The sequence below is a fragment of the Dictyostelium purpureum genome (genome assembly GCF_000190715.1).
Source record: "Dictyostelium purpureum unplaced genomic scaffold DICPUscaffold_287, whole genome shotgun sequence".
NCBI lineage: Eukaryota > Evosea > Eumycetozoa > Dictyosteliales > Dictyosteliaceae > Dictyostelium > Dictyostelium purpureum.
This window is the reverse complement of record NW_003519623.1, coordinates 13606-25901: the sequence shown is the minus strand read 5'-3', so window position 1 is coordinate 25901 and position 12296 is coordinate 13606. Positions and strand designations below refer to the sequence as shown.

General features: G+C 26.7%; 5 protein-coding genes across 5 annotated transcripts; 2 read left to right on the top strand and 3 right to left on the bottom strand.

Annotated features, from left to right (window-relative positions):
- Positions 1-709: 709 nt before the first annotated feature.
- Positions 710-5021, top strand: frmC (uncharacterized protein; the record flags this gene model as incomplete). The annotated part of the gene is made up of 3 exons (XM_003291581.1): positions 710-3546; positions 3621-3792; positions 3858-5021. The coding sequence occupies 3 exons, from the start codon at positions 710-712 to the stop codon at positions 5019-5021; spliced, it is 4173 nt and encodes a 1390-aa protein (XP_003291629.1).
- Positions 5022-5512: 491 nt separating this feature from the next.
- On the bottom strand, positions 5513-6781 carry DICPUDRAFT_8590 (uncharacterized protein; the record flags this gene model as incomplete). Its single annotated transcript, XM_003291571.1, has 2 exons — positions 5513-5754; positions 6088-6781. Coding segments are annotated over 2 exons (936 nt in total), but the record flags the coding sequence as incomplete, so codon positions are not given.
- Positions 6782-8848: 2067 nt separating this feature from the next.
- Positions 8849-10080, bottom strand: DICPUDRAFT_39301 (uncharacterized protein; the record flags this gene model as incomplete). Its single annotated transcript, XM_003291570.1, has 2 exons — positions 8849-9250; positions 9460-10080. The coding sequence occupies 2 exons, from the start codon at positions 10078-10080 to the stop codon at positions 8849-8851; spliced, it is 1023 nt and encodes a 340-aa protein (XP_003291618.1).
- A 502-nt stretch (positions 10081-10582) lies between these two features.
- DICPUDRAFT_39282 (phosphoribosylglycinamide formyltransferase) lies at positions 10583-11206 on the top strand (the record flags this gene model as incomplete). Its single annotated transcript, XM_003291580.1, has 1 exon — positions 10583-11206. One exon carries the CDS (start codon positions 10583-10585, stop codon positions 11204-11206), a length of 624 nt encoding a protein of 207 aa, XP_003291628.1.
- A 61-nt stretch (positions 11207-11267) lies between these two features.
- On the bottom strand, positions 11268-11978 carry DICPUDRAFT_92709 (uncharacterized protein). Its single transcript, XM_003291569.1, has one exon. It carries the CDS (start codon positions 11959-11961, stop codon positions 11332-11334), a length of 630 nt encoding a protein of 209 aa, XP_003291617.1. The 5' UTR covers positions 11962-11978; the 3' UTR covers positions 11268-11331.
- Positions 11979-12296: the final 318 nt, after the last annotated feature.

Below are 12296 nucleotides of genomic sequence, written 5' to 3'. Positions count from 1 at the left end.
CTATATTTGTAATAGTTTATGATTAATCAATAAAATCATTATCATAATAAATTTTATTTAAATTTAAAAATAAAAAAAAAAAAATTCAAAAAAAAAAAAAAAATCTTTTTTTTTTTTTTATTTTTTTATTTTTATATTTTATTATTTTCCCTCATTTTTATTATAATAACCAATCTATATAAAACACAACTGTTTTAAAAGAAATAAAACATTATAAAATAATTTCTTTTAATAAAAAATAGATAAACAATAATAATTTTATTTTATTTTGTGTTTTATTTATATTTTAAAAATAGACATTCACAAATATTTTGTGTGTAAAAATAAATCAATAATATTATAATTTTAGTTGTTGGTTTGGATGGGTGTTTATCTTGTGGTTAGTGTGTTTACAATTTTAATTTTTTTTTTAAATCTCAGTACCACTCACATTCACAAAATACATAATAACCTATAACTTAACTTCACACACCTACTATTTTTAACCAATCTTTTTTATTTATTTGTTTTGTTTGTGATTTTTTTATAACCTAAAATTACAACTAAATAATCATACCTTTTTGCGAACGTTAAATTTTTTTTTTTTATAACTCACATTTATAAAATTTTTATTTTTAAAATTCATTTAATTTTTTTAAAATTAATAATAATATAACAATAATAATAACAATATTAACAAAAATAAATACATATAATTATACATAAAGAAATGGAATCAGTAGAAGATGATTTAGAACAATTACTCAATGAATTAACTTCACCTAATATTTTAAATAACATATCCGAAAAGTTAAAACAAAGTGAACCTTCAGAATTTTCAGAAAATCATTCAAATCATAATCACAATCATAACCACGGTTATAATCAGAATATAAATCATGCACAACAATATTATCAAACAAATTTTGATGATGAAACTGGTAGTAATGCAGAAGATGTTAGAAGGTTATTAGAAGAGACAGACTCAAATTATGGGGGTAGTACTGTACATTCAATGAACACAACACCAAATCTTTATTCAATGAGAAATCTTTTACACACAGAGTTATCATTAGATGCACTTAAACCAGTATCAGAAAATTCACCATTACATATGAGTGCAACAAGACCAGTTTCAACTTCAGTTAGGTTACCAAGATTAAGTATTTGCGAAGAGGACGATTCAGAATTATCATCCGACGATGTCTCATCATCAGACTCCGATTATGACGATGATTCATCAACTTCATCATCTCTATCTTTAAGAAACTATAATAATGCTGCAGATAATAATGTTCAAATTAAAGATGATGACTCTGATATGGAATCATCTGAATCATCTGAACAATATGGTTCACCATCGAATCAAAGAAGAAAGGAAATTTTAAAATTAGAAAAGCAAATTCAGATTCAAGAGAAAAAGAGAATATTAAAAGAAAAGATTCAAGAGCAAGATGATGCCGCTGCTGAAGAATTATCATTAAATAAAGCATCTGCTTCAACAACAGCAACAGTAACAACCACTACCACTTCCACTACCACCACTACTATAATAAGTGATTCATTGCCTCCAGTTCCATCAAGTAGTAAATCTAGATCTGTTTCAGTGTCATCTAATCATGAAGTTAGTCACCCAATTAGTAAAGAAAGAAAAAGATCAATTTTGCAATCATTCGAAGAGGGTTCACCATTAAGATCATCATCAAGACTACCATCATCAAGAGGTGGCTCAATTAAAATTAAAGTTTCAAAGGTTTTAGAAGAAGAAATACAATTACAACAAGAGTTTGAAAAGCAAGAGCAAATTAGAAACTCTGCAAGATTAAGCCAAGTTATTAGAGAATTAAATATGAGTACTATATTTGATCAAAAATCAGATGATGGTGAAACAAAACAAGAAGAATCACAACAAGAAGAGCCACAACAAGAAAAAGTTAAAACTTTAACTCCCGAAGAAGAGGAAATCGAAATAGCTAAACAAGAGGCAATTGAAAGAATGAGAGAGCAAGTATTTTCGCAATTAGATTTACTAGAGGATCCAATTAAAGCTACAGCTAAACTATCATCAAAAGCTGGTGAACCATCCAAAAAAGATCAAGATTCAGAAGCATCAGCCTCATCACCAACATTAGAGCCATCAACAGTTATTCCACTTCCAGGAAACCAAGCTAATAGATTTTTAAATACTCAAACTAGACCAAGAAAAGATTCAATTTCTGATCGTTGGGATATTGGTAGAAAAGAACAACCACGTCGTTCAATGACTTTACACATTCAAAGAGTTGGTGAAGATTTTTCAGTAAAGAGACAAGAGGTAAAGAAAGTTAACGCCGAGCTTGAAAAAATTTTAGTTCATATTTCACTTGTTGATCAATCACATAAAGTTATTTGTATCACCGAAGATTTCCTTGTACAAGATGTAATATTATTATTTGCAGAAAAATTAGGTCTAGTTCAAACAGAGTTCTTTTCATTAGCCGAAGTTACAGTAGATGGTTATGATCGTTGGTTAGATCCAACAAAGTTAGTTAAAGAAGCTGGTATTAAAAATCTTTCAAAATTAGTTTTCAAAATTAAATACTTCAAACAACCAAAAAGATTATCAGATTCAAAAGCAGTTCACCTTTATTATTTACAAATTCAACAATCTGTTGTTAGTGGTACCTATCCATGCTCCGAAGCAATGTCATTTAGATTAGCTGCACTTCAGTTCTATATCACATTTGGTGCTCATGATAAAGAAAAACATGCTCCAGGTTTCCTTGATTCAGGTTCGCTCTCAGAATTTATACCAGAAGCTTTCTTTTTCGAACTACCTGATGAAATTATTCAAAAACGTCTCTTCCTTTTACACTCTCAAATTAAATGTAGTTCTGTTATTGAAGCTAAACTTAGATATCTCGATTTATCAAATAAAATCCCAACTTTTGGTGTAACCTCATTCCAAGTTCATGATGGTGTTAGAGAGTCATCAATTGCACGACATAAACGTAATTTATGTGTTGCTGAAGATGGTGTTTTAATCTCAAGAAAAGATAGAGCAGGTTATGACTTTTTCAGTTACAAAGAAATTATTGGTTATCAAGTTACAACAAGAGGTCTTAAAATTCAAATTCCACATTCATCAGTTACACCAAATACTTCAGAAAATATAAGCTTTGATACATCCTCATATGAACAATCAGCAAATATAGTCGAGTTAATGTCTGGTTATAAATATTTTATTCAACATGACGAGTTTATTAGAGGTATTGGTTCACCAATAGAAAAAGTTGATTTAAATATTTCTGTACTTTTACCTCTATTCCAATCTCCAAAAGTTAGAACAAAGAGTGATCCACTCCGTAGTCGTTTAGAGTTATTTAAAATCAATTATTTAACACTTTGTCAAAATTTCCATACCAAACCAATTTTAAAATTAATAGAACAAATCGATCATGTTTTAGATAAAGAAGGTGGTTTTAGAGAAAACTTAAATTATGATAAAATCGAATTACCATCATTAAATTTAAAAGGTTCGGATTTATCATTTATTGCTGATGCATTAAAAGACTCATTAAATACTGTGTATGTATTAAATACTATAATATCCAAAAAAAAAATATTTTATTAATTATTAAATTTCTTTTTAATTATTATAGAATCGAGGAAGGTGAAAGTATAGTTGAAAATTTAAATATTTTAACTTTAGATTTATCAACCAATCAAATGTTAGCACTTGATGCTTTTGAACCATTAAAAATCATTATGACCTGTAATACTATTGTTCATTTAAATTTAAAAAATATTGGTTTACCAAACAAATTGGTAATGGTAAGTTAAAATAATATTAGTTTTTTTTTATTTTAATTTATTAATAATTTTTTTTATTATTTTAGTCACTTGTAACAATTATAGAAAAATATCCAAAAATTGAAACATTAAATATTAGTAAAAATAGAATTGATGAATCAGGAGTTAGAGTTATTTTAAGAGCTATTAAGAATTTTAATAAAAATATTGAAACCCTTGGATTCGAGGATATAAATTTAACAGATTCAGGTTGTAAAGTTATTGAAAAACTTTTATCAAATAATAAAACATTAAAGAGTTTAAATATTTCAAAGAATAAAATTTCAGAAGCAGGCTTTAAAATTATATTTGAAGGTATAAAGAAGGCTACAAATTTACAAGATTTAAATATTAGTGGTAATCCAATTCAAAGTAAAATCATGACAAAATTCATCAAATATATAGCATCGAGTGAAACAGCAATTCAAAAACTCAACATTGGTAACACTGGATTAAATACAGGATTGGGTTCAGAAATTCAAAAGTATCTTGTTAGTACAAGTTGTCATCTTACCTCTTTGGATGTTGCCTACAACAATTTGGGTGCTGATGGTACAAAGAATATAATTAAAGGTGTTGTAAATAATCATATTATTAATGATTTATCACTCTCTGCCAACAAGATTGACTATAATGGTTGTAATGAACTTTGCAATTTATTAGAGTTATCATCTGCCAATACCAAAACTCTATATATAAGATATTGCGAACTTAGTTCAAGATCGCTAGTTAGAGTTTGCAAAATGTTAGAGTTAAATGCCACCATCAATGTTTTAGATTTATCAATGAATAAGTTCTCCAAACAAACTGCCACAGCCATCGCACACTCTTTAGAAAGAAACAGAACCCTTGAAGATTTATTTTTAACCCAAGCCAGTATGTCACACACTGAAATCGATATCATCTCAGCAGGTATTCAAAAGAACCAAAAAATAAAAAGATTGTTCTTGGATGTTAACCCAATCGGTAAAAAAGGTATTAATAGTTTAGCTCAAATGGTAAATAACAACACCTCTCTTGAAGCTCTCGGCCTTAGAAATACAAATCTCAATAGCAAAGATATTTTAGAATTCCTTAAACAATTAAATCAAAACATTTCAATTAAAACAATTAATCTAACAGAAAACAATTTAGAAAAAATAACACAACAAACAAAACTTTTAATTAGTGACCAACTTAAAAGACTCCAACAAGTTAATATCCAATATTAAAAATTATCATATAAAATATATAAATAAATACACTAAATTATAACTATGTATATAAATAAAATATAAAAAATACAATATATAATAGTTGGTATTTAGAAACCTAATATATAAAAACCTAATATATAATATATAAAAAAAAAAAAAAATAAAAGTTTTTTTAAATTTATCTTTTAAATATTTATTTTTTGTCTTTTTCTACCTTCCCCATTATTTCTTTTGATTGATGGCAGTTGGGTAAAGTTTTGATTAATCGATGATACGTTGGTTGGATCGTTATCATTTGGTTTTTTATTGTCTTCTGATTCATCATTATTATCAATTGAATCTTCTTCATCATTACTCTTTTTATCATTTGAAACCTCGTCTGTATTCTTTTCGTTGTTATTTATTTCTTTGTTTATTTTATTATTGTTATCTACTGAAATATTATTGTTATTTTTATTTGGTTGTTGGGGTAAAGTTGATGTTTGATTTGGTTTTGGACCCAATGGTTCAGCAAAAACTACTTTAAGGGTATGTCCTGGTGGATATTTGATACCATTAAGTTCATTTTTTGCCATCAATGCTGCTGCTGGAGTGCTATAGTTAACATATGCAAATCCTTTAGATTTTCCATTGTTTTTATCTTTCTTTAAATCGCAATATTCCATACCTGGATATCTTGAAAATAAACGATAAAGATTCTCTTGTGAAATTGATTTGTGACAAACAACAAATAGCCTTTGTCTTGAAACTGGTAAGGCATATGGGTTTGGATAGTCTACAAAATTATTTGGTAAAACTGCTGAAATTGAACTAAGGTTACCAACAATACCGACATCTTCCTTGTCGCCTTTTAAACTATTAATATTTACATTTTTAATTGGTTTTTCGTTATCTTCATTTTCTAAATTATTTTTTTCACTATTATTATTTACATTATCATTAATATCTATAGTATTATCATCTATATTATTAATGGTGTTGTTTGTATTAGTGTTATTATTGTTATTATTGCTATTGGTTGTATTAGTTGTATTATTAGTTGTACTATTAGTTGTTGATTGAGTATTATTTTTTGTATCACTGCTGTTGGTTAATTGTGTATTATTATTTGATTGGGAGTTATTATCAATTAAAATATTATTAAATTTTTTTATCATTAATTCATTTGGGTTATCTTGATTTAAAAGTTGTTGTTGTTGTTGTTTATTGTATTTAACTTTTGGTTGGGCTATAAAAACTTTTATTGGATGCTCTTCACCATTTTTCAAACCCTCTTCTTCATTAATGGTTTCCATTGCAATACATGCTGTTGAGGATTTTGAATATTTTACAAAAGCACAACCCTTTGATTCATTAGAGTGTTTTTCACGAATTAATTTAACATGTTCCAGATTACCAAAATCTTTAAATTTATTATTTAATTCTTCTTCTGTTATATTTTTATTACACACAACAAAGAGACGAGAGTTGGGTGGATGGTCCTCTGGATCAGTTGATAAAAGTGGTTTATTCTTGGTCCCTTTAGCTTCTGCAATTAGTACTTTGATTGGTGTTTTTGTGATATCAGCATTTAGTATTTTACCATTCATTTCCTCTATTGCCAAAGCTGCAGCTGATGTTTTTGAATATTTAATATAAGCATAACCCTTTGACTCGTTGGTTTCTTTATCTATAACAATTCTACATGATTCAATGGTACCAAATGTTTTAAAACTTTCATAAAGATTATTTTCTGTTAAATTTTTACTGCATAGTATGAAAATTCTTGAGAATGGGACCAGCTCTTGATCCTCCGAGAGTTCTTGGTTTGTTTGCTGTGGTTGTTGCGATTGTGGTTGTTGCTGTTGTGGTTGTTGATTCTGGTGGGATGGGTTAGTTGATTTATTTTTATGTTGTGGTAATGGATTTGGCTGTGGGATTTGGGGTTGGGCAAATGGGTTTTGAAAAGCTAGAATATTTGGCTGTATTGGTTGATTTGGTTGTGGTAATAAAGATGTATTGATTGGTGGTTGTGGTAATGGTTGCATAAATGGTGTTGGGAATGAAAACGGTTTTTGTTGTTGCATTTGTTGTTGTTGCATATATTGTTGATTTATAAAGTTTGAATAGTGAAGATAAAACTGAGTTGAATCATGATATGGGTTTTGGTTTGGAAAATAATTTGGATACATCATTGGTTGTGGTATAGGAGGTTGTAACAATGGATTTGCTAAAGCATTTGGGTTATATTTAAATGTGTTATTGCTATTTATGTTAAATGGATTATTCATTCCACTGCCTAATAATGAAGAGGATGAAACTTTACTTGGTTTAAATGTATTTGTTGGTGTTTTACTTATTTTGTTTTGTGTTGCATTGTTTGTATTGGTTGCTGTGTTTGCTGTTAAAGAGTTTGTTGTTTTCTTTTTTTCTATAGGTGATGTTAATGTAACAGAACTTGCTGTTTGGTTATCATTTGATTTATTATTTGTTGTTGAGGATGTTGTTGGTTTAATTTTAACTTCATTATCTTTATTATTACTATTATTACTATCCTTGTTATTAATACTATCTTTATTTTGTTTATTGGGTGATACTATGTCATCTTTTAAATTAAATTCTTCAATAGATTTGATAGTGTTTAGGGGCAATGGCTCTATTGAAACTTCACTAATATTAACATTTTTAATTGTACTTTCTATTGAATCATCGTCATAGTCAAACCTTTTTAAAGACCCTTTATGATTATAATAACGTCTACGGTCGTGGGAATCTAGGTCATCTGAAGAATCATTGTTATCGTCTATTTCGTCAGAGTCATCGTCATAGTGATTGTTTTGATTTGCAACTAAACTTTGGTCTTCATCTTCATCATCTGAATAATTTTCATTGAAACTGTTTGAAAGAACTTGTCTTTTATTTTGACCTGCTACACGATGTAATAATTCGACTTGTCTCTTTGGTACCTTAAATTCAATTACCTTATCTTTTGGTGGTGATTCATTTGTTGCAGTATTTGGTTTGGTTGCTGATGTAGTTGCTGATACATTTGTTGATGATGTTGTTGTCGTTGTTGTTGTTGTTGCTGGTACTGATGTTGATGGTGATATTGATGTTGATGCTGTTGTTAAAGTTGGAGCTGTTATGATGGCTGCAGAACCTGTTTCAATATTTGTATCTGTTTCATCTTCACTATCTGACCTCTCACCTTCTTCTAATGGTGATTTTATGTTTTCAACAGTATTTTCACTACTACTACTATCACTATCACTATCACTATCATTTTTATTACTGCTATCTTCATTACCATTATTCTTTTTTATTATTTCCACTGTATTTTCATTATTATCTTCGTTTCCTTTATTTATATTATTTTCGATTTTATTTTCATTATTACTCACAATCTCGGCTTCCTTATTTTTTTCTTCTTTATTTATATTTATATTATTATTAATTTTTTCACTTTTTATTATATTATTATCTGTATTACTGTTTTCTATATTGGTATTGTTTATTTTATTTTGTGACACATTATTATCTATATTATTCTCTTTTGAATTTATATCTTTTTTTTCTTCTTCCATTTATATGTACAAATTTTATGAAATTAATTAAAAAATAAAAAAAAAAAAAAAAAAAATCAAAATTTCTATTTTTTTTTTTTTTTTAAATTTAAATAAATTTAAATATTTTTTTTTGGAAAAAAAAAAAAAAAATACCAAATACAAAAAAAAGATAAATCATTATTAAAATATAAAAAAGAATTTCTTTTATTTCTTTTTTACGATTTGAATTTATATTTTAATTAAAAAAAAAAAATTATAATTTTATTTATTTTATTTATTTATATATTAAAAAATTTTTTATTCTTGATTTTTTTCTTTTGGTTGAAGTTTTTTGGCAATGACTTCTTTTTGAGCATTTAATAATTCGCTGGCTTCTTCTTGTGAAATTAATTTTGGAGCTACTTTAATTTCTAATTCTTCTGAAACAATTTCTTGAGTATTTGGTTTGAATACTAATTCTGTGTTTACTAAATCAACTGGTGTTGGGGTATAGGTTGGGAATGGTGGTGCTTCTCTCCATTTCATTGAAGTTGAATCGATAATCTTTAAATAGGAACCTTTTTTACCTGGTACAGCACCTTTAACCATAATACAATTTAATTCATTATTAATTTTAAGAATTTGAAGATTTTTTACTGTACAACTTTCACCACCTAATCTACCTGGCATCTTTCTATTTTTAAAAACTCTACCTGGGGTCTAAATATTAAATAATAATAGTTAGATTATATGTTTAATCGAATTTTTATATCTTTTAATTAACCCTGTAATATCTGTATTGTCCACATTTATAAATTTTCATTGATTATTGATTATTGATTATTGATTATTGATTTATTTTTTCTAAACTAATCTTGATTTTTATTCTAAAAGTAAAAAAAATTATTATTGTAATGTTATAAACTTACTTGTCTATTACCAGTAGCACCAATTGATCTATGAGTAAGTGAAACACCATGTGTAGCTGGTTGACCTCTGAAATTCCATCTTTTCATACCACCAGCAAAACCTTTACCACTACTTTTACCTTTAACAGTAACTAATTGACCTGGAACAAAATGTCTTGCAAGGATTGGTGTACCCAAGTCAATATTTAAAGCATTATTTGTGACTTTAAATTCCATTAAAATTCTTTTTGGTGTAACATTTGCTTTAGCAAAATGACCACGTAATGGTTTTGGGACATTTTTCATACGAATTTCATCAGCACCAATTTGAACCATATTAGCACCATCTTTAATTTTTCTTTTAACTTGAGTGACTTGATTGTTTGGGATTTGAATAACAGTGACTGGATAAGCCTCAGCACCAATATAAGTTGTCATCATACCAACCTTTTTACCAATTGCACCCATACGAGTGGTGGCAATAGTCCATCCACTTTCTTTATCACGCTTTAATTTATCTAATGAAATTTTTTGACCAAAAGATGGTTTTGGAATTGTAACTGGTCTTTGGAAAATTGATCTCTTTAATAAACTTTCATTGCTGATTGTTATTTTTCTCATTGAGTTTATAATTTTATCCATCTTTATTGCTTATCTATATAACATATATATATATACTATATTATTGTTTTTTTATTGTTATTAATGATTTGTTATTTTAATAAAAAAAAAATGATTTATAATATATAATTAATGTTGTTGAAATAAAAAGACGAAAACAAAAAAAATTTTAAAAAAAATTTTAAAAAAAAATGAAAAAAAAAAAATGAAAAAAAAAAAAAAATTAAAAAAAAAAAAAATTATTTTTTATATTTTCATTTTATTATTTGTAAACATATGTCTTTAAATAGACAAAATAGTTAATATTTTATTTTTTTAAAACAATTTGTAAGAAAAAATTATTTATTGGAAAAAAAAAATAATGTTATTAAAGAAAGAATTAAAATATTTTAAACACACTCAACACACATTAATTTTTAAAAATTAATTTAAATTATTTTTTTTTTATTTTTTTACTTTTTTTTTTTATTTTTTTATTTTTTTATTTATTTTCCATCAAATATATCTATAAAAAGTAAAGAAAATGACATTCAAAATTTGTGTTTTAATTTCTGGTAATGGTACAAATTTACAAGCTATTATTGATTCAATAGAAAATAAATATTTAGAGAATGTAAAAATAGAAGTTGTAATTTCAAATAAAGAAACTGCATATGGATTAGAAAGAGCTAAAAAGGCATCAATTCAAACACGTGTATTTTCACTTCAAAGTTATCTTTCAAAATCATCAGAACACACACGTTCCACCTATGGTACAGAGTTAGCAAAGATTATCAGAGAATACAATGTCGATTTAATAGTGTTAGCAGGTTGGATGATCATTTTACCAGCATCATTTTTAAAAGAGTTTTCAGACAATAAACCAACTTTAGATATTATTAATTTACACCCAGCTCTTCCTGGCCAATATCCAGGTGCCCATGCTATTGAGCGTGCTTACAACGATTTTAAAGATAATAAAATAACCCATTCAGGTTTAATGATCCACAAGGTTATCGAAGAAGTTGATGCTGGTGAAGTTTTACTCACCAGTGAAATCCCAATTTATCCAGAAGATACTTTAGAAACTTTAGAGGATAGATTCCACAAACAAGAGCATAAATCATTAGTTGAAGCAATTAAATTAATTTCAACTAAATCAAATTAAAAAATAAAAAAATAAAAATAAAAAAAAAATAAAAGATAAATAAATTGTTTATAGTAAATTTAAAAAAATAAAAAAGTGGTATATTAAAGTTTTGTTTATTTATTGATTTGATTGATTTGATTGATTTAAATTTTTTCTAAATCTGTCATTTCTAATGGTTCGTATTTATTTGAGTTTTTCTTTTTGAATTTATTTTTATAAAATTTATAGAATGCAAATAATAAAATAACAATACCTAAAATTGCTAAAATTGTGAGGAAAGACCAAAAATTGAGTGTTGATTTTGCAAAATCACTCATATCGACGTCGTTTAATAGATAGCACATTCTACCTCTCCATGTTAATTCATAAGATTTTCTATCCATTAGTGTCTTTCCATTGTATACATTGATATTATTAAATTGATTATTAAAATGTTCAGATTCTAAAATTGTATATTCTGCATGTAAATCTTCAGTGTCTTCATCAAAAACGATTTCTAAACTGCATCCACCTGTAGTTAAATTTCCGGTAATAATTAAGTGTGGTGATAATTTGGCTATTTGCTTTAAACCAATTATGGCATTTTCATTTGCAACCAAATGACCAAAAACTGTAAAGTTACTATCTTGAGTACTGTGATCAACTTCTAATTTTGAATTACCATTCAAGTAGTAATGAAGAGTTGTAAAGTTTGATTGGGCAGTGGGCTGTATGTAGCTGTTATTTGAGATGATATCGTAATTGGTTGCTAAACTCGAATTGCTTACTACCATAATTTCAGTGTTGACCACAACAATTGAGTTTGTTGATATGATGGCAGAGTTCATTATATTTAATGTATCTGCATTAACTGTTAAAAAACTTTCTTTATCCATGATAATTTTAGAGTTTGAAATTTCTGAAAGTGATTTGGTTCCATTAAATTGTAGTTTGGTCATTGAAAGTTCAACAAAACCATTTATTATTTTACTATCGGTGATTGTAAGGGTTGTATCAGTTGCTGTTAAGTTTCTAAATATAGAGTTTTTAATTTCTACATCAATACCGGCTTCGAGTGTAAGATCGGAAGATACTTTAATATTTGATAATACATATGAGTTTGTTACAT

Bases quoted from the DNA above. Each gene is read 5' to 3' on its own strand.
- DICPUDRAFT_92709 (XM_003291569.1), bottom strand. From the start codon at position 11,961: ATGGTAGTAAGCAATTCGAGTTTAGCAACCAATTACGATATCATCTCA.